At 42.3% G+C, this 22,991-nt stretch overlaps 1 protein-coding gene across 8 annotated transcripts in view; it reads right to left on the reverse strand.

The window, feature by feature from the left end:
• The window catches only part of TEAD1 (TEA domain transcription factor 1), a 162,011-nt gene that overhangs the window by 42,982 nt on the left and 96,038 nt on the right, over positions 1-22,991 (reverse strand). For 3 of the 8 annotated variants that reach the window (XM_080404775.1, XM_080404774.1, XM_080404773.1), the window contains 3 exons: positions 4,374-4,438; positions 1,551-1,613; positions 1,400-1,462 (listed from right to left, as the gene is read on the reverse strand). In XM_080404775.1, the coding sequence (XP_080260901.1) occupies positions 1,400-1,462; positions 1,551-1,613; positions 4,374-4,438 (191 nt within the window). The remainder of the gene's footprint in view (positions 1-1,399; positions 1,463-1,550; positions 1,614-4,373; positions 4,439-22,991) is intronic. The other 5 variants (XM_080404780.1, XM_080404777.1, XM_080404779.1 and 2 more) reach the window with 2 other exon arrangements.

Genomic DNA, 22,991 nt, shown 5'->3' on the forward strand with positions numbered 1-22,991 from the left:
TGCCAAGCGCCTCTGAAAGTAAGGCCACCTATTTACGTACTTAATTTTAGGCATCAAGGATTGACATTTTAAGCTTAAAATGCTACATATCTCTGTATTATTGCACCCTCGGTTAAAAAGCAGTATGTTTAAGTTGTCTTAGTTGTTCTTTATGAACCCCAACTGCTCAGCCAGTGCAGCTAAAAAGCCAGCCACCAACAGCCATACAAGCTTGCCAGCATGCTGCCCACTGTGGAAGAAAAAACCCAGTGCTTCTGTCAAGGGGGCCTGTTACAAAGCCAGGCTGTTATTCTTACGCTGCAGTTTCAGGATTGTGGTAAGCATCTGCAGTGCTCACCCCCTAGTATTGTGAAATTACTTTCTGAAACATTTTGCTTTTCAGCTAGAACAAAACCATGATTTGTTCTCATCTAGTGGTGGTGGGGGGGGGGGGGGGGGCGGCGGGGGGGGGATCGACAAAAAGAAAAAAAGGAGGGAAGTAAAAGATTTACAAGTTCCTTCACTTTTTATTAAAAAGAAAAAATCAACTGCAAAAACTGCCAACCCCCCTCTTCCATTTTTAAGTAATGTGAAAAAAACACAAAAAAAGGGTCCCAAGATCTCCACTGGAAAACTTGAAAAAAACAAGCAAGCCAAGAAACCCCTATTAAGCATTTCCAAGAGTTTCTTTTTAGCCTTAGAATATATTTTATGGAAAGCAGGGAAAATGGGGACATATACAATTCATCACATCAGATTAAGCAAACATACTTAATATTCCCTGAACAGACTCTGACTGAGGCTCTCCAAAGATTAAAAGTCAATATTTTACTTAAAAAAATTAAATTTCAGGGAATCTTGTAAATAGTACGTAACTTGAGGTGATGCTAGATTGTACTCTAGAAACACCTTATATAGTTAGAGAAATCTTGATAAGCTGTGCTCTCTGGCACTTGGAATAAACAATGTATTTTAAGTATTCTTGATAGCATTTCAAAAGCACAGACAAAAAACATTTGGGAATGGAAAACAATTACCCCAATTACCCCTCTAGAAAAAGCAAAAAAGAAAAAGCATCTACACAAGTGCATAAAACCCCTGTGTATTTAAATACACTTCTAGCACTTAAATATTAAAAAAAAAAAAAAAAAAAAAAAAGGCTAACGGGTTAAAAATCAGGTTTAGGTGCTGAGCTGTTACAAAGAGTAGTTCACTTTGCATTTGGACAGTGTTAAAACAACGTTTTTAATGTGGATGCTAGTGCAGAAACTAGAGATTAAACACAAAGAGACGCAGACAGCTACCACATGCAGGAAAACGAGGTTACAGGCACGGCAGCACCAGGCGCTCGCCCATCACCGCGGGGAGGAGGAAGGGACAGGCATAGCAACCACAAGCCCAAAAGCAGAAAAGCGCATACCTTCAGCTTGGAATGAAAATCACGAGATTTCCTTCTGGCAAGAACCTGAATGTGACTAGACACCTGCAGGGTAGGGGAAGGGAGGAAACAAAGGAAAAGCCTGTAACCATGGAGATGAAAAGCCCCCTACAACTGGGCAAGCCAAACGTACCTTAATGGCGGCTTGAATTTCTCGAACTTTCTTTCTTGCTAAGACCTGTATGTGACTAGAGACCTACATTGTTCAGGTTTATAGGGAAAAAAAAACAACAAACAAACAAAAGAAAAACAAAAAGCAAATCAAATTTAAAATGTCTATTTTTTTCTTTTTTAAAAAAATAACTTTTCTGAGGGGAGGAAGTTATTTGCATCTTCAGTAAGCTCTGCTGTTAAAGATACCACATTCCCAGCCAGATACCAAGCTCTTAGCTTAACAATACAGGTCATCACTGCAGTGACTTGATTAAGGGGGGAAAAAAAAGAAAAAAAAAAAAGTGTAACCCACCAGGTTGTGCATTCAGCTATAAGATAGAAGACAGAGTTCGCAGTTGGACGCAGCCCGCGTGCTTTGGTACTGATCCCATCCATGGCCAGGCCCTGCGCTCTTGTGCGGGGAGCCAGCAGGATTTCTACCCCATTTGCCAGGGATGCAGACGCCCAGTCGGACCATTTGCCACTAGGCTCGAGACATAGCTTGGCACTGATAAGTTTTATCCATTATTTATTGTGTTCTGCAGCTCTGCTGAGGAGCCTGAGGCTGCATTTTGACCTCACTGAAACACTTTGAATTCTGGCACGGATGATAAAATACTGGCACAACATAGGTCCCTGAACCTGTGCTGGCTTCCTCGACAATCTCAGCATCCAGTCCACAAAGCACTGATGTAAGTGAGGACCGGTAACTTGACATCAGCATGACTGATGTCCAGGTTTGGCTTATCGTCATTATATTTTAGTAAGATGTGTAAACCCAGTCCCACACCAGACCAGTTACTGGTCTGAAGTTGTTGCCTGTGCAGTAAAGGGCCTGTTTGTTCAGGCATGTACTGAAATCCATGCTATTGATGATGAGGGTTTAATGATGCTGCCCAGCATCACTCGGTAGTGCTCAGCATCCTACAGCCCTCTGTGAGAAGGTTTAAAACTTGCAACGCTGGTAAAAACCACTACAGAGAAATATCCCACGCTTGTTTGACCCAGGGCATACCATATCAGGTGTTGCAACATTTTTCCTAAGTTAGTTACAATTCCTATCTGGGAAGAACAAAGCAAATGAAAAGGAGAAACAAAGCTGGATTTCCTGCCTCTATAGGACTACTCCATGACGACAGTACCAAAAAGCCTGTATTTTTAGTAGGGAAGCAAACAGTAATATATAAATGAGCACAGCCCCTGAAGGCCACCTTCAGAGACTTGTCCAGGAAGCCACTCAGGAACCAGTTTGCAGTAATTTAGTTACACTATTGCTTACTAAGCAATTTTGTAGTCAAACACGTAGACCAAGTTTTCACACGTGTTCATTTGTTTTGCTTTCAGTGGGATATTAGTACTGTTAAAGGTTATACAAGAAGCATAATTGTAACGTTTAATTGCTCAGTTGAAACTCAAAAGTAACGCAAATCAAACTTTTCTGAACACTGAATCTAAAGTGGTTTATGAATCACTATAGAGGGATGTACAAGTACAGAGGCAGAACATGGCCATATGTCAGCCATCACAGCCTTCTTGGTTTCACTGCAGCTCTGCCAGCACATGCTAGCCAAGGATCTAGCCCCAAGGTCTGCATTTTGACTCCTGATGCAACTTTAAGATCCCAGCATATTCCCTGACTCTTGGAGCTTGCGTGGGCATAGCAGGGCAGAACTTGGGACTTGGTCTTTTGTTTTAGATTTCTTTGCCCATCTTTTGTTTGCTCCTTCTCCACGCACTGTGGCTTTTCTCCGTCTCGTATCTTTTTTCATCCCTCGTACATACATTTTCTTCCTAACTGACAAAGGACACCACCCAGGGAAAAAAAAAATAAAAAATCACCCAGTTCAAAGTGCTTTAAACCCAAGCGCTGGCAGCAGGCCATCTTTGTGTGCTGACTGAGCGTCACCTTACCCTGCGCTACGAAACACGCCTAGCATGCAAGTGTACGAGCCTCTGCCTCCTCCTCTGTCACGCACGTGGGTGGGGAGAAGGGGAATCTCGCACTTGGTGTTAGAGAAAGCAAGGGGACTCTGCGATTTGCGAAGCATTTTGAAACAGTGCAAGGGTTTAGTAACCACTGCATAAACTACACAGAGCATGTGCCTTCTATGAGGCTGCTGATCACTGTGGATACTATACATTAAAGGATTTAGTCATATGAGATAAGTTAGTGGTTATGTGATAATCATATGAAAAAGACTTAAGACTGGTTGGATGTTTATTCTGACTCTTTTGATGAATGAAATCTTACTGTGGTCACAGACCCGGAGCCTAAAGACTCTTCGGGAAATCTTTTAATTATTTTTTTCATCCTGTAGCAAGTACTGCCCATGAGCTGAAGCTGTGATTACAATCAGTCCTGCTAGATTGTTTTTATTTATTTACTGCACATATCCAAGGTTCATAACCTATGTTACATAGGCAAATGGTCTGGACTTCTAGAAGTTCCATTATCCACCATCTCAAAATAATTATTATATTCTGTAACTGTCCTTAAAGAGAAATAAGACACAATGTTTTATGGTTCTGCTTCAACTTCTGAATTTTTTTCCCCCGAATACAGGGGATAATGGCTTCATGTACACATAGGTTAATAAAAAAATGCATCCTCAAACCGCAACTGAAATGATGCACAACATAAAAACCTGGAGTTTAAAATATTTTCTAAACAGCATGTATTTAATCTGAAGAGTGAAGTCAATATATCATCTCATCAGAGCTCAAGCACAGACAGCCACTGCAGCCAAAAATGCTATGTTTTGTCATTCACTGACATGCATACTTCCCCACTGGGTTATTTTACCTGCTTCCTGGTCCGTGTCTTCCCTGTTCTAAGTTTGATGTATCTGGCTATCAATTCATTCCTACCTGAAACAAAGAAAAATTCATGATAAGGGACAAGCAGCATCACATCCATAAACACCATTAAAATACCATACTTAAACACATGAGCTCCATGCAGATGAGGCTTATGTTTTCTTACACCTACTCCCCTTTGCAAAATATTTATCAGTATTTCTTCTTGTTCATCAGTATTTCTCTTCCCTCTCCTTAACAGACATTGTATGTGCTACGCGAACTACACAGAGGGCTATGCGGTTCAGCATCTTCCCACCAAAGTCCTGCATCTGTTTGCAGGCAGAGGCACACCTCGGCCAGCAGTGGTGCCCAGGATGATCTCTAACTGGAGAATCCCCCATATTGGGGGCTGACACAAGGTCCAGGCTCCTCTGGTTTTGCTTCCGACTGTGCTGGGTGATGTTTGCCCCTCAACCCACCTAGAGACCTGCTGGGAGGAGCAGCTGCTCTTGAGAAGGTCATGTGCCACCCAAACCAAAGCACCAATCACCCAGATGTCACAGTTTTGCATCAGCTTTTCCCCAAGTTTTCATGCTACAAGGAGGACAGCAAAATCCATCCTCCCTGCCAGGAAGCACTCTGCCTCCTGGACTGACAGTTCAGCAGGTTGTCAATCACACCCTTAATTCAACGCACCAGAGTTGTCACCCTGCGGTGCCTACGTTCCTGCTGCAGCGGAGCCGATCAACGTGGTGGTTTGTTATTCACAGCTCTGTTTCTCTCAGAAATTTATAGTATTTCCAAGTTTCTAAAATGGCTGTTTGACTCTTCTTCAGTCACACATTATGCTACCTAATACAAACTAACGTTTTCTTTCCAAATAATTTCCTTCCTAAATATTGCTGACACAGAAGATAACACAGTTTTATGTGGTGCCCTGTTTATTTTCACTGCTTACTATGTTACTTCTCCACAAGTTGTAAGAACTTAAATACACTTGTTCAACAAGTCCTAAGTTATGGAGTTATTTGCATTCAGCACAGGGGATAAGCAGCCCATGTGTAGAAAATGAGAAAAATTATTTAGCAGCAAGCTGAAAATGGGGAGGTTAAGAACATAACTTGTCACCCACAAAGTTATTTTAAAGTGGATGAGTACATAGCTGGGGAATGCAGAAAGTTATTATATCAACCAGGCTCAAACTCTTTCAGTTTGATGTTGTGGGGTAGAGACAGGGAAGTTTGGAAGTAGCCTGCCTATATCTGAAGGGCATTTTGTTGACTGGAAGACTGAACACAATTAGTCAAACTAGACCTTCATTTTCCTTCTTATTTCTGTCTCTCCCTCTGAGCCTTATTTTACACCCTTTGTATCAAATGCCTCATGGTTCCTGTCTCTTCCGTGGTTTGTTTGCTAAATGGGTACTAGAATATGAAATATCAACATGCTTCAGAGTAGAGCTTTGTTTCCTTTTTTGTTTTGGTCCGGACTGTGTGCCAGGTTTCCTGCAACGCACCACTGTAACGGTGACGAGAGGTTTGTAACTCTTCAGCAGGTCTCTTCAGGACAAACTTCCAAGAGGTAAATTTTGCATGAGCAAACAGTTGCACAGACAAGCAGCACTTCTTGCACACAAATGAGGGATTTCCATATGCAAACAGAGGAGCAGTTAGTTAACTAATTTCATGCAAAGCCACTGTCTTTTGGCTGGACAGAAGTTCTGCAGCCTGTCGTGCCCACAAGGTACCTGCCATTTGCAGTGAACAGGAGCCTTTGTGTTCGTGGGGTGAAACTAAGGAACGCTTGATCTCTGTATCTCTCTGTTCTCATGTTTTTTCTCATGTTCTTCCTGAAGTGAACTGTTCACTTCAAATTTGGAGAATAAGTTTTCATACTGGTGCTCTTCCCCTATGTCCTTGTGCTGTAACAGCAGCTACCTCACAGTGACAGAACTGCGAATTCACTTGCAGGTGCTGGGCATGGACCGAAACGAAGCTGCTCTACTCTTTGTTAATATTAGATGGAAAAGTTATACAATGGAAAAATATCATATGGTTTGGGAAAACAAACTGACAGAGGTCAAGAGCCTGAGGCCATGGCAATGAGAAGGGAGCAGAAAAGGTATACAGCGATGGCACATCATACTAAACGTGCTTTGGACAAGAGTTTTCAAAAACCTTCTTGCTTGGTACTTTTTATACCTCTGAAGTGTCCCTTTAGTGAGTACTAGGCTAGCAGACAGCAAAGAGGTGCACAAAAATTAAAAGAAAACCAGGAAGAAGCACTTCACCGCCTGCCAACAGAGAGCCCAAAGGGATGGTAGCCTGCAAGAGCAGCCCCCTGCAGTCTGGTGAGTTTCAGAAATCACCGCATTCCTGCAATCACCAGTAAGACAGGTGGTATAAACACTTCCATATCTCTAAACGCACATTTTCATTTAATTGGGGAATGCCCCCCTTCCAGAAACTACCTTCTTTGCACATCTTCAGGTACGTGCATACATTAAGCACACAGACTAGTTTTTTTGGTGCAAAAAGCTTTGTCAGATTGTCCTTATCAGCAACTGGCAATTCTGCAAGGTCAGCGACTCTAAAAGGGGGGTTAAAGGATGTGTTGTCATCTCTGGTCCCTCAGCCTGTACTGAAGATGCTTCAGATACATGGCCACTGCACGAGTTACAGCACAGCCACCCCTTGCCCGTTAGTGCAGCCCTGTGCAGCCCTCGGCCGTAGCTGAGGAAGGAAGAGTTAAACCTTCTCACAGTTTCACAGTTTTCTTCCCAGGCAAGAGCGTTAAAAACCTATTTTTAAAGGAAAGCTCAGATTCCCAGGCAGCCACTTGACAGGAAAAGCAGCTTCATAAAAAACACCAAGTACTGAAAGTCTAGACTGTATTATTCAAAATACCAGTCAAGTGCTGCCTCCAGTTGAGCCCCAGTCCCTCAACGAAGTGGCCTGAACCAAGGAGGGGTTTCTCTAGCCACCACCTTAGCACAGCAGGGTTATGACTAACAAGACTGTGGTTTTGTGAAGTGGTTGCTTCCCCTTAAGGTGAAGTCTAACAGGAGCCTAGCTTGAGAAGAGTCAACAGGGTGAAATAATTTGCTTAACTTAGATGGAGGAGGAACTCTACAAGGAACCATGCAAAGTGTCTGAGGAAACAGCCTTAGGTTTTCCTTACAGCCATATTTTCCACACGGCAAATAAATATGCATCAGATTTAACCAGAGCAGGAGATACTGTAGCCTCATGAGGCTCGCTAAATACCTTCTGCCCAGGCAAAATGATCTGAGAAAAGTCATAAATTCTTTTTTGGACTATCAAAAAGCCACAAACACAAATATAAGCACTGCCTGACATATACAGATAGACATCCCCAACTAAAAGTTTACAGCCATTATGTTATCTACCAAACACTGGTGGCTCTTCTTTACCAACTCTGACAGATATTAACAGCAAAGACCTTATCTCCTGGTCAGCTAAGGCCCAGAGAGGATTTTTAAAGTAAGGAAGGCTTAATAATCCTAAAAAAACCCTTTCCTGTTCTTGGGAATGAGAAGACTCTGAAACCAAAGAAAGCTCAAGGAACTTCTTTAATTGGCCATTAGAAAACTTAGGGTGAAAAATACTCATTAATAAATAGAACTGTTTTTCTCTAAGAAGAGCTCAGCTGTGGAAATACTTTCCATACACGCCTTCCCTCTCTCTCCCTGTCATATATATCTAGGAAATTGCCTGGCAGTTGAGAAGAGGTCAGGATTATGAACTGTAAATGTTCAGCTCCTTCTTCTTGTCATCTGCTGTGACAGTCTCCTCCTCTGAATGCTTTAGTTCAGGTATAAAAAAGAGGTGTGGGGAGGTGCCCGGTCAGATAAAACATCTTCATAGCACAGAAATATTTTCCAAGGAACTTGAAAGGATCAGGAAAGGACCACAACCAACATTTTATTTAGGCTTCTTCTTGTGTTTTTTTTTTTTTTTTTCCCTTTTAAATTCAGGCTTTATCTGTCATGCCCTTCTGTACTGTCAGTACAATTGCAAACTATAATTCTCCCTGGACTTCCCCTGAGGAAGAGGCATTTTACACAACAGAACATCTTTTTTAGTCATGGCAGAAAGTATAAAGGAGGTTCAGCTAGAAAACAGCGCAGATGCTAGAAAACCTGCGAGGCTTTGCGGGGTGCCAAAGCCTCACCGTGGCCCCCAGGGCAGCCCCATTCCTGCCAGCAGGCATGGGCTCCCCTCCACCTTCCCAAGTACTGCCCCGTCCCTGAGGAGCAGCACCCCAAACCAGGGAGCGTGCGGCGATCCCAGACACCTCACAGGCAGCATGGACGACTGACATTTCTGCTCTTCTTGTTCAAAATAAGTAGAAGCAGCTGCAAAGTGGGGAGGCTCCCACCCGCCTCTCCCTGTGGGAGGCAGTTGTTGCTCTAACAGAGGGCCCTTGTGCAGGGAAGCCTCCCCCACTAACGTGATTTCAAAACCAGCCTAAAGCAGCCAAGCATCAGCCCCCACAAAGGTCTCCGTGAGGCTCCCAGGTGCCACCCTTGGTGCTGAGGGGGGGTTCGGCCCCACTCGCCCAGCATGGGCAAGGCCCCCAATGGTGAAAATCACCCCCTGGGTGAGGAGGGTGTAACTGGCAACCCCTTTATTGCCCAAAATCAGCACCACCACCTCTGTACAGGGGTCACCACAGGCTGTACCAGGACCTACGTGAGCAGCTGACATGCCCCCAGCCATGCTGTGTCCCTTTCCCCAGTCCCGGCCACAGGCATCACTGCTCAAAGCCAGTTCCCGCCAGCAATGGGGCAGCAAGCCGGTGCATCACATCCCTGCAGAGCTGCCGGCCACATGGCAGGCAGGCATCTTTATTTAGAACATTAATGACACAAATTAAACCTTCTCCCTCCCAGTAACTGGCACCATCCGAATGTGATAAAAATAGGCAAGTGTGGGAAATCAAGTGGGTTAGCAATTTGAAAATGAACAGCTAATTTTAAAAAGTTTTCATACTCAGCAAAACAATTCAAGAAATGACCAAATGGCCTGTTCTTTTCAGATAAGGACATACTATGAATTTCTCCAAATTCTGTGAGACTGTGGCTCAAAACAGCCACTTCACATGCTGAGTGCAAAGTCTGGGGACAGACCTGCACAAACATTTCATCTCCTAAGTCACGCTCATGGCCGTATTTTCACCATGGCAAAGCTTTTCAGCTGGTTTTGGTAAACTATTTCTGGTCACCTCTCCTCCAAGCTGCTATGCAGCCTGATGATCTCAAAAGTGATGCGCTTGTGCCCAGGGGTCAAATCTGGAGAGTTACCAGGGTTTTTGCTCGATGAGGAGCCTGCTGCCCAGCTCACGGCTCCTCAGGCAAGCGTCCTCCTGGGACAGCCTCTGCGAGCAGCACCGAGCCCTTTGTCTGGCTGCTGAGCGTGGGCCAGATCCTGATACCACCCGACATGGCAGGGGTCCGTGCGTGGACATCATCAGCAGGGACAGGCTGGTTTGAAGGCTTTCCTCCATCAGAAGGTGGCCACAGGGACATTGGGCGGCCAGGCTGGTAGCCCATGGAGAAAGAGCTGCCCTGCCACGTGCTGCGGTGCCCAGCCTCGTTGCTTTTCTGCTCCGTTTCGCCGGCAGAATATCTGGCTTTGGGAGAGCTTACCTAAAATTTGCCAGTGCCGCTTTCTGAAGACGCTTTAAAGCTAAATTGGCTAACAAAAAGCCTCTTGTAGATAAAAGAGCTCTGCAAGTCAACAACTGGCTAAGCAGTTTAAACCCCTAAGTAAGGCATCCTCTATTTAAACGTTATAGGCAAATCTAATTTAAGCTTTTAAAAATATTATGGGCAGGTGTTTAAGTCGTCCGCACACTGGGTTTTGCGAGGGCTTCGGAGGGGGCTGGGCGGCGCTTCCCAGGCAGGCAGCATTTTGTTCAGACAAGCTTTCTGCAGAAGGCCACGTGACATAGGCCAAATAAACAGCATCTGGGGATTTTCAATTACAGACCTTCACCCAGCATGCCTGCACTGTAATCTCTACCAGATGAGGCTCAGGCCTCACTATTTTCAATAATTCACACACTGTGTACACATAACATGACAATAAGGGCATTCATGCAACCGCCTGATTCGCACATCAAAGCTCCCAAATGGCCAGCTGTAAGCATGCTTACTGCTGAATAATTCATTCTTTTCAGAGGCTTGAAAAAACGCTCAGCGGGAGTTGGCAAGCTTGTGTTCTTTCCTGTGTGGTATGCTAAACTCAAATTTTGAAAGAGGTACGGCCCCACTAAAAAGAGTCAGAGATCCAACTATTTAAATGTGCATTTGCGAGCTTTCGGATGGCTGCTCACAAGAAAAAAAAAAAAAAAAAAAAGGAAAGAAAAAAAAAAGGTACTATGTTTCCAAGTGGGTAGCGGAGATAAGATGAAATAGCCTACATGTTTTCTGAGGCAGGTGCTTAATAGAAATAAGATGATAAAACTGTTTTCTGGATGGTAAAATATTTTTTTACATCTATTATTCCTTGCGAAGTATCGCAGATATACCAGAGGCATAACAGTTAACAAGTTCAGCAAACTTGAAATTTCCCCATACTTAGCATAAATTTGCTACTATATGGCAAACAGGGTTTTAGTTCAGACTAACACATATGAAAAAGGCAAACACAGAAGCATCAGAGCTAATTCTGTAACTCCTGTTTACTGTTCTCACAAATACGGGTTGAATACTCATTTCTAGCTGATATTTTAACAACTCCAGATTTGCAGCTGTGTCTCTGGACATTTAGCTTGCAACCAGTGAGTGTTCCAGATTTTGAAAATACTTTGGCTTTACACAACAGAAGCATCATTTCTTTAAGGAAAAAAAAAAAAAAAAAGGGGCAGGGAGGGAGAAAAAAGAAGGCTCTGCTTCATAATATCAAGTTTTCTTGGCTGTCAATCAATGCCAGAACCAGCAGGATCAACTAGTTGTGACCTCTCCTTATAGCAAATACATGCTGCTTACCAGCTGTGGACTGTGTTTTTTACACCCTTTTCTCTATCATTCAGAATGGCTTCCTCCTAATCACAATAATCCCAAAAGTGCTAAAACATATCAATCGTCCTCTAAGCCCTGCCTACAAAAGGCCAGCCGTCCGGCCTTTATGGGCTTGTCCAACAGCAGCTGATACTTCATTCAACTACAAATCCAATTTAGCAGTTACAAGAGGTTTAGCATCACTGGAAAAATATTGGTGTTGATCCTGCACTCTTAAGTCAGCAAATATTCCTTTGCCATATTGTTTAGCTTTTTCTGCCGTATTTACACTTCTGCTGGATTTCCCTGAATGACTTCAACAACAGCATTTAACCTCTGAACTGGTAATATTTACAGTTGATCAAACAGCGATTTTTAAAATATGTTTACCGCAATTAGAAAAACATGAGACTATTTGTATTCCAACTGTTACAATTCTGAAAAAAACCCCAACCAACAACCCTAAAAACAAACACAATCATTTCATTCAAAACAATAGAGCACACTTTATGTACTAGTTATACAGGATGTTACTTATTATAGCCCTTTGGGCAAGTTCGTGGCAATTCTTTCACTTATGCATTTTTAATTGCCAAGTGAGCCAATGCAAACGCTCCCTTGATCCCCCTCCACTTTTTTTTTCTTTTTCTTTTTTTCGTCTTTAAGCAGCAGTATATGTAATGCCTTAAAGTACAGATGGGAGACCCTAGCTAGGGAATTTACTATTCCCTAGCCCAAATCTGCAGATCTGTGGGACCTCTCAGTTGAGGCACCCTCTAATAATGGGCATGTAAAGCAGGAGGTAACTCTTCCAGCCCTGTGAAAGAGAATGGGAGCTATTTTTCACTCGCTTTGTAGCGAAAATAATCAGCCTCAAACCTGCATCAAGCACAGGATTTCCATCTCTCTGCACCGGCACTTGTCTGGGTGCTGGGGTTGCCAGCAGCCAAGGACATGGGCAGGTCCTCACAGTTCCCCAGGCAATGGGAGGGGGCGGGGGGGGGGGGGGGGGGGGGCAAAAAAAATAATCGAGAGTCTTAAACCTGCTGGAGCTTGTTGCTCAACTCTGCACCGAGTCCTTCAAAAGCCAAAGCTCTGGCTCTGGCTCTAGGTAGGGACCATGCACAAAAGCAGCCATCCCAGGGCAGGACCGAGAGGAGACAAAGACCGCAGCGTTCCTAAAATGGGTTATAGGGGCTGCCCGAGTGGGGTGTGTGTATGCAGACACACAAGATTACAATAAGCCACTTAAGTATTATTATACACAAATGAACTGCCTGCAAAGTGTACGGTAACTAGGTTGCCCAAGAAGACAGGGAAAAGATTCAAGAAACAAAATAACTGAAATAATCCCTACGGATGCTAATGAGCAAACAATTACAATGACTCATTGAAGTTATATCACAATGATACTTCCAAAGAAAAGAAATTTTTTCGTGTATTGCATTTAAACCACCAACAATAAAATAATCCCAGATTGAAGCAATAGCACAATTTGATTTATACAGCAAAAGGGAAATGACCTAATAGTACCATGGAAAGATATTCTCCTCGTATCAAGTCTTAACCTTTTGGTTTTTATCCTGGCTTCACTTTTAAAGAAAAGAATGAAAAAGACCCATAGACACATCTGGTTCAAAAGTCTTCATTGACACTAAAGCAATGCATTGGATCCTGTTTGGCAGGTCTTAATACTGGGAAATATTCCACATAAGCCGTGTTTATTAATTTTCTTCTTTTGAGTTTTTAAAAACACAGACAGAACATATTTCAAAGAGGAGAGATCCAGAGATGTCTCTGAATATTCATTAATTAGTATTTTGTCAGTGTCAGTTGTCTCAACAAAAGAAGGTTTTATGACTTACTCTAAACCCCATTTAATTAAAATTTAAATATTACAAAAATACATGGATTTTTTTTGCTCTCTTGTAATTATATTATTTTCTGCTTACTCTAAACTGTATTTTACTGTAACCAAAAATGCATTTCAAAACAAACAGCAATTTTTAGGCTTCAGAATATACAAAGAAATCCCCATAGGAAAAAAAAAATCCTCAAACTTGACCTTTGCCATTTCTCTGGATCAGCTACAGATGTTTAGTAGATTATACAAAAACCTAGATGTCCTTAATCTGACATCCTTTTTTTTTTGCCCCTGCTATGATAGGAACTCCTAGTAACATATTTTGTGAAGACCCCGTGCGACTTTCATGTACATATGTAATTGCTGTGTTATTTTCCAAGGTAGCTGCAATTTTTCAGTGACATGAGCAGATCAGAAAGGAGAAGACTCCTGCCCAGTGCTACTGACAGAAAGTCTGATTTGGACAGGAATCCTTCAAATACACAGACAATGGGCTGGCTGACCTGTCATGCATGATGGATGAGTTAAGGGGATTAAAACAACGATTTGCATTAGAATAGATAAAAATTAGCAAAATAGAATTTCTCAGTAGGTGGCTTCAGTTCTGTTTGTTCTCTTAGGCAAAATGAAGTTCATTTTTAAAGGAATTATGATTGTTTAAGTAACGCTCATTTGCAGAGGAGAAATTTCGGATGCTGGTTTGCTTTCTGTTGTTTATTCTTCAAGAAATCCACTTTAACTATCACTACAACAGTATCTTTTTCCCCCCATGTTTAATATTAAAGCATTACACAACTACAATCTTCTAATCACCTCAAACTGTATGTGTATCTTAACGCTTACATGTTTCTAAGCTGCATATACCCAAAAAAGTGTTTTGAGTTCAGAGAGATGATCAAAAAGACCAAAAAATTACTTTAAATTGTGTATCGATGCTTCGCTGAGGTTCTGAGCACGAGCTTGTGACTCAAGAACTGTTAGAGACAGATGCTTGAAATACTGCATGTTTCTTTTGACTAGATTCACATTGCACACGATGATGGTACTTAAAAGACTCAGAAATGGCTGCACAAAGTAACATCATGAAAGACTTGCCTTACAGAATAGCATTATATTGTTTACACATTATAGATTTGAAAGAAAGCTATATGAACAAGTCAGTGTACCCAAGTAGGCAAACAGATAGAGAAACTGCGGAAACATCCATGGGCCATCTCCCCTCACTCTTACAGACAGCAACCAAGATTGTCTGTCAAACAAAAGTTGTAAAATTAACAGAGGTCCCCTTCTTTGCAAGGCACACACAAATCCAATCTGCAAACATAAAGTCCATACATTTTTTAAAAAAAACACTTTTGTGTACTGCCAAATACATTTCTGAACTCCTCACCCATTTTAACGGTGCGCTGTGGTCAGACGGGTGATATATTCCACTATGCCCTACAGCAGCATTAACAGAAAGCAAAGCTGAGGCACTAAGGAGGTAAACTTCTGCCACTGATGACATTACAAACGGGAAAAGCTGTGACATGATTTCTCAACTCAGCATTAGCTGTAATGAGATTTTAAGAGAGCAGGTCACTTCTCTTGCTCAGTGCTGGGGGATCTGGCCAGATCCAGAGGCTGTCTGAAACACGTCAATGCCAGAGCCCACGGTCAGGGCTGGGGTCCCACCATACGGCTCCCGGGGAGGGGGCAATCATCTGCAGGTGAGGGAGGACCCTGAAAGCTGCCTTCATTTTCAGCTCCACAGACCCTGCACTGGCATTTCATGCAGCTCTTTGCAAAACCTGTTTATTTAGCTTATGAATTATTTGGTGTCTGCGTTCCATGCAGTTAAGATGCTTTATTTTCACAGCAGGTGCAAAGAGGTATTTAAATTTGCATTATGTCCAGGGTATTTGGACCCAGTTTGTGTTAGATGACAGCTTCTGACAGCAGATGGGCCAAGTGGAGAAACATTTGACCGGCATATGAAAGAGCTTGGGATACATCCAACACTAACCTTGGTTTCCAAGTTATTTCACAAGCACGAAGTAATATTTTGTGGAGATTTTATAGCTAACATTGTCGTTCTAGCTACAGTACAATAAATATTTTGCTCCAATTATGAACCCACAAGAGAGACCCACAACATACTTGAGCTACAGAGTAAGTAATTTCTTGCAAACCCAGTCTCAAAACATGCTTAAAATTGGGACTCCTTTAACACTTTTTTTTTTTTTTTTTTTTTTTTTTAGTCTAAAGAAAGACCTGTCCATACTTCCAGATGTGATATGAACCTGTCCAGATCAGTCACCCATTCCTGCCTTCCTGCTGATCCCATCTGGGTCACTGATGCTCAAGCGAAGGTGGAGGAGAACAATACACCTGCACATCTCAAGGATTCCAATGACACCAGTCCAAGTGGAGAAAAAGAAACCTAATATCAGCCTGAACTCGGGTATGAGAACACAACAGGCTGCTCAAGAACAGAAGATACCACTGCTTATTTTGAATTTTAGCTACAAGATACAGCAATGAAGAGCTGAGTAATCAAAGAATACCACACCATAATGTATTTTGTTTAAATTTGGAAGCGTTCCCCGTAACCTACTCATTCATCAGAGTGAAAAATGCCTACCTGACTCTTCCTGCCCCTCGCCCCAGGCTCCATGGCCTCTAGTGACTCTAGCAGTCTACAGTACATCCCAAGCATGTAAATACCGTGTTGCTGATTTCATTGTCATTGAAAACACCCACATGCGCCTTTCAAAATCTGCAGGATTACCTTGGAGAATCATAAGAGTTTTGCTTTGTGTATCTGCCAAATGCATGAGTCCTAACATTTCTAGTTTTTGTTACAAATTATTTTACTTAAAAGGATTGTTTTGGATGTCGAGAGGGCTTTTTTAAAAATAATTTTTAAGGGGTAGGACATGCCAGAGAACCCCAAGAAAATTACAGTTATTTGTAAACTTCTTACCACTTAGTTGTTTCTATAGTAAATCATTGCTTTTGCTTCCCAGCTCATGCCTTTACTTAGCATTTATCCAAAAAGCATACATTTGGAAACCTTTTCTTTGTTTTGGATGAGTAATGAAGTGCAGACACAGTTTTACGCGTAATTCTTAACCCCACTTTCTTTAGGCCTGATGCAGTAGGAGAGAAACTTTACAGTCAGGTAGTTTTCTAGCTGAGTACTGTTGACGTTGGACTGGCAGAAGAAACTGGGCTTCCAGCTGCAGCTCTGCCGAGTTTCCTTGTTCAGTCCCTATACTCTCTTCACAGTTTTTGCCTGTTATATAGGTTAGCTCTCTCAAAATCATCGTGAAAAAGGTGCGTGAAAGCTCAAGAATCCCACTTTCTACCCGATACGCCTCCCCTCTACCCATGTCCATGCCAGCACAGGTATCATACTGAACAGCCTCAGCTGCCAGTGGCTTCTAATTCTGACAGCAGCACGGACATTTCACTAGGAGCAGAAAGACTTTGCTTCTCAGCTCCAACATGCCTTGCTGGGGGCTGCTGGCCCACGGCTGGCGTTAGGACAAGGACATGGGGGACATGTCCCAGAGCAGTCCTTCACAGCTAACATCACTAGACCCATGACGGGTGCACAGGCAGGAGCTGTGAGCATGGCAGCCTCATGCAGCAAAGAAGGAAAGTTTAAATACACACAGATCTGGAACTGCATTCAATATTTATTAATGTCACTTAGTGACTTCTACCACTACCAAGCTCTCAGTTTGCAAATGTGACTTTATCATCTGTTTAGTCTAACTTGCTGATCTGGTAATCTGTAGTCTCCGGTGCATAAAAGGATTTAATTTTTCTTTTGAATGATGGCTCTTCATGAAGTTTTCTCTCCCTTCTCTCAATGCTCTCTCTCCCCCACCTCCCCACCCCACCCCCCCTCCTCTCTTCTTAAACCATAAGGACAAGTAATACCAATCCTTCCCCTTCCTCAGTTGTTTCCAGGATAACTCTCCATCCCATAATGGTTCAACTTTAAAGATCACTGCCCGTCTACCCAGCCCATACCATACAGACTCCAACCTCACGAATGCACAGGCTGTCACACACCACGGGAAGGCTATTTTGCAGGCATCACTTCCTAATGGGCAAAGCCCTGAACAAGACTCCTGCATCTTACTTCTGACTTGGCCAGTGGCCAGGTGGATGCATCTTGACACATGGAGAACTGCAGTATTGCGTGAGAGAGTGGTCTTGAGCTTCACTAGTGTGCAGCTAAGACCGCCAAATGAAAAAGGGTTTTAAAGTATTAAATTGGTTTCAACCTTCTGACACTGATAGGAATTCAGGTAAGTCCCTTGGCAAAAGGGTATTTCAGATCAGTGGCAATGCTACCGGCATCCCCGTTCCTAATGCACAAATTTCTGCCTATGCAAGCACAGGAATAGTCATCCCATGCTTTGCTAAAACACAAGCAGCGCATAGAGCACTCTACTGTACCTAAACTTCTGCCAAGTCCACCTGGCACCATATTTCTTAGCTTTACAAACCTCCAAGCACTCCACTATATTTTCATCATTTTACAGTATATGTATTGGTCATGAAGGCATTTTCACTGAGGCAACTGGCAAATCCATCCTGAACCTGGCAATCACACCAGTATCAACATTTTAGCACACTCCAGGTTTTTCCTATTAAAAGACATGAAGAAATGGTCATTGGGTCAGACACAGAAATTCCATCTGACATCAGGCACAGCTATAATATGTGCAGGAAGAGATTAAATTGGTGCTGCAGAGACTTATCAAGAGTGCTTGCAAGAGTAACATCCCTTTCATCTTTTGTGAGATGTGTATGAGTACATCAGCACTCACCCCTCCAGACAGTGAATTGAGCCATAGGCTGATTTTCCGTAAGAACTGGTGGCCTTGGTAGTATTAGGTTAACGGTTGGACTCGAGGATCTTAAGGATCTTTTCCAACTTAAATGACTCTATGATTCTATGACATAAGAACAAGAAGTAAAAATATACTTACTTACCTCAGAGACTCACAAATGTTTATATGAAGCTATTAAAAAGCTGAGATTTAAAACAACACATTCATTTAAAAGAAAATGAAAGGTTGTTTCTGGTATGGCTGATGCAGTTATGTGTTTTCTGTTGGGGGAAATTTTAGCAACATTATTGCTGTCAAGGAGGGTAGTGAGCCACAAGGATTTCCAGATGCCATGTGTGAAGTTTCTCATTTCCCCTGTTATACTAAAGTACATTATCACCCAAACGCAAACAAGCTTTAAAATGTATCTGTCATTAAAACATGTGTGGCCCCCTTGCCTGGACTTAAAGAGATCTGGATTTTTTCTTTTCCTCTCTTTTTAAGGGAGACTGTACTGCAGCCATCCTCAGGGGCCTAATACTGATCATGCTGATATCGACAGTAATACTTGGGGCTGCATCCCTATTGCACACTGCACCCTGTCAGTGAGAAAACCTGGCTCTCCCAAACAGCAACATTTTGCTTGTAGAAAGTCAAAGGAGTGGAAGAATTGCTGCCATGACATTTCTCAGGACAGCTGTGAGATTTAAAAGAACACGGGAGATAAAAAGAAGAACATGTTCAAGTCACACCTGTACCTGTAAATACAGGCTGCTGCACCAGCAGACAGCTGAGGGACCTGTCCTGCTGTACAGACACCAGTGAGCAGCAGGGACAGCCTCCTGCGCAGGAGACCACCCTCACATCTAGCAGCGTGTTCACAGAGATGGCAACCCAGTGCCAAAAGGACATTCAAAGGCAAAGACCCCCTCCAGGACAGCTTCTGCAAGCCTGAAGTAGGAACGATCTCTCTGTGGCTGTCTGGGATTGCTGTACGCTCAGGCGTGAGGCTTTCAGGTGGGAATGGGTGCAAAAGAATGCCTTGCAACTAATGACCGTTCTGACTCTAGGAGAATAGCAGAAATAAAAGCTAGAAAATCTTATGGGTGAACTTTTGTTCCCAGCCGGATTTGTTTCAAAAAAAGGAAACACAGAATTTATGCAAACGTTCAACACAACGGTGCTGAAAAGAAGATAGAGATGAACTATCAGAAGGCTGATGCTGTACAGTCCCCACTGATATATTTTTTTTATTTACAGTGAAAGCCGCCGCCTCAAAGCAGGTGTTTTGTTAAATGATGCTGAGTTGAATCTTTTGCTGAGGCTAAAAACTAAATGGGAGATTTTGAGTCTAAAGCAGGGCTGTCCCTTCTGGAAGCACACCACCAACAAGATCCTGAATGGGAGCAAGAAAAACAAGTTTTGCTCAAAATCCAGAATGAAACAAAGTCGGTTAAGGAAACAGGGACATGTCAGCACCCCTCAGTCCAGCTGGAGATCTTCCCCACTTCTACAGGGCCACAGGCACAGAGTGGCATCCATTTCTGAGGTACACTTAGCAGAATGAAGGCTGAGGACAGCATCGTGCCAACGCCAGCCTAAATGATTGTATGCCAGTTTTATCTCATAAGCTTTTGTCCATTATCTCAAAAACTGTTTCCTTGTATTCAAATCTTTCTTATGGTACTCCCAAAGACAGTATATACAATGTAAGCCTCAGATATCAAAAGGACACTCTTAGAAGCACTAAAGCAAATCCCTGAAACTGTTTTCTTAATCACATCAGACACTTGGCTTGCCATTATGCTATAGCATTTTCTAAAAGAAACTTAGATCTAAGTAACAAAAATAGTTCCTCAGAAACTCTCATGCTTCACATTAATACTTCAGAAGATAATTGAATCTGTGCCACAGCAACTGCTGCAAATAGCTGAAGACTCAAGTGCAGAACGTGCATGTTTGACGAAACAGAAAACAGCCGATGCAATTATTGCCATAAACTTAAGACAAGTAATTATAGACAAACCCCTCTTCAAATCTATACAGGGAAAAATCATTACCTTGCTGTAGCATCACGATTGAAGCTGAACCCCCTGAGTCTTCACAGTCCTCACTTCTGGCTACATAAACTCATCCAGAGTGCCGACTGCACCTGTCAGTGCTTGATACTCCAGTATTGTTAAAAACCCAAGTTAATACATTGAAAACAAAAGTATCATTACAGTGCTTTTAAAACGATCACTCTGGCTTCTCCTTCATCTTTTCATTTCCACTAGATTAATTACAGACTTCAATTAAAATGTAAGCCAATTTATAAAAGTTCTTAAAATTCAGTAAATCAGATCTTTCCATCCTAGTATTTATTTTCTATTGTAACATCTGCCATTATGGCAGGCTTTTGTTTGCAGCTTCTCCTATTCTTACCTGGCCGAAAGGCTCTCTTTTATTCTCCAGATAAAAGAAAAGTGAAGATGTCAGACACTTCTATGTGCATAAGTAAGGTCTTTCAAGGGTGAATATGAGCTGAACAGCCTCAGCAGCTCTCAAAATTGATTCACAAACTTTTATGGCTGAATTATTTGTTGATTCTCTGAACACTGGAAATACTTTGACTTGCGCATCTGAGAAAGTGAATCTCCACAGAAATCAGATCTCAGTCCATCTTATTTCTGTTCCTTCCCAAGCAAGACCCCCAAAGGCTCCTCCCTGCCTGTCAAGAGAGAGGTGTAAATATTCAGGTATTTGTACAAGAGAGCATGCAGTCAGACTCATGTACGTCTACCAGGCAGGCGCTTGGTGGTGTACATACCCATGCTGTACAGGGGAGGCACAGGATCGTGTGGTGACAGGATCAAGGTCTCTCACTTGAAAACGCCTTTTCTTTGTCCCTGCCTTTGCTGAAGAGCTGCCAATTGTTACTCTGCCCATAGTCCACCCTGCCAGCGTTATCACTTAAATTAAAAGTTGTCCTTGTGTTGCTGCCAACAAGTAGGTCTGAACAAGTACTTCTGCAGGCAGCAGAACCAAGAAGGCCTGGTTTCCTATGGCTCTGGGTGCCAACACCAAGGTTTTGCATGGATCCTGCTGCCTTACCTCCAAAGGGCTATGTTCAGCCCTTCCCGAGCAAGGCATTCATAGGATCTCTCTCCCATCTACCCACCTTCCAGTTTTCAAGAAGCTTCAAAAGACGTTTCCTAAAGAGCATCACCTCTCCAATTCAGTTAACATTGAGCAAAGGGTTTGCAGAAGTGACTGGGGAGAACTGACAGGCAGACATTTGTGGGCTCCTTTGGAGCCAGGAACAAAAGGTTTGAGAGAGAGTTCTGTTTCACTGTTGTATTCAAATCTGCATGTAAAGCTCAGCTGCTCCGGACATTTAAACATGATTGCAAACTGTGGGTGAAGAACTCATGTGAGCCATCTAGATCCTCTATCCTTGTAGCAAGCACTAAAGAGCACAGGAAAAGAACAACAGAGACCAAATCGGACCAAGTGGTTTTCCTCTTCAAAAAGATTTTTCTCTTCTAAACTTGTAGTTTCATGGCTGTGCTTGAGCAGAGATGGTAACAGAAAACTGGGATAAAGCTCTTTATGCTGGAGACATCAGTGGGCAAAAGCAACAAATTCAATCTCAGTTCCTGCATCTGGTCTTTTGTATAGCTGATGGTTCACTTAACACAAATCTCTCACTAAACATGGGTTTAAAATAGTTTAGGATTAAGTAGAAGTTATTAATATTTTACAATGCCAAAAGGTTTATGGATGAAGAGATTGAGACAGTAAAACTGTTGACCTTATAATGTTAAATAAATGTTTATTTGGCTTTAGGAATGAGTAAACTGCACTAAGTTACATTAACTGTTATAATTTATTCTAATTTGAGAAGCTTAAAACTAGAGCAAATTATATAAATTAGGCAAACTTAATCCCTGTGCTTAAGACCCCTTAAGGTCAGTCGTGTTCCTTGGAATTTGAAAGGTTTCATTGAACCTTCATGTCAGTGGCATCTTAAGGTGTGTATATAAAGAAAAGCTTGGTTTTAAATTAAATACAGTGTATTTTAATTGCTGTCATAAAATAAAACACACTAGAAAAATTCTCTTTTCTTTCATGTAATGTCTTTCCTTTTTCCTAAAATGTGGGAAGTAAAACCATCTAGCATTCAGTACTGGGCTCTGTAGAAATAATTGGCCCAAAAGTTCAACATTCCTTTCTTCAACCTAAAATCCAATACATCCAATAACAGATTACATTAAATTTGACCTAACCAGTCGGCAGGGTTCTTTATCCAGAAATAATATCTATTTTCACAAAATTTGTATTTTGAAGGATCACAATCTTAAAGTGACCTATGGAAATATAACACCTCTTGTATCCCCAAGAAGAGTACACTAAACCAAAGGATGGTACACGCTTACATCCAGCAAGGCAGAAATACCTACTGAGCCATGTAGGAACAAGCCTCAAATATAAACACCTCACACTTTTTTCAGGAGCAAAGAAACTATGCCGCTTTGTCTAGGAGAGTCTCATCCAAATGTAGTTCAGTCTGTAAGAACAGAGAAACGGACCCATTTCACAACAAGTGGACACATTGCCAGAAGACTTTCTTTGGTCAAGATTTTCCCATTTTCCCTTTATCGTGCCACTCAACCTGCAACACAAATGCAGGTTTCAGTTCCAAAAAAACATACCAGCACGCTGAAGGCATCTGGGAGAGCAGTAAATTACTAGTAGATTGGAAAGATTGATTTGTGAGGAACTTACAACAAAGTGGAGACATTGCAATCAGCATGTACATGGTGTAAAGGCCAAGTCTCCCAGCAATCTCTGAATGCCCTCAATTCCCACTAGCAGACCGAAATCAGTGGGAGCTCAGGACATTCAACAATTCATAAA

Source organism: Falco punctatus (assembly GCF_963210335.1).
Source record: "Falco punctatus genome assembly, chromosome: 10".
NCBI lineage: Eukaryota > Metazoa > Chordata > Aves > Falconiformes > Falconidae > Falco > Falco punctatus.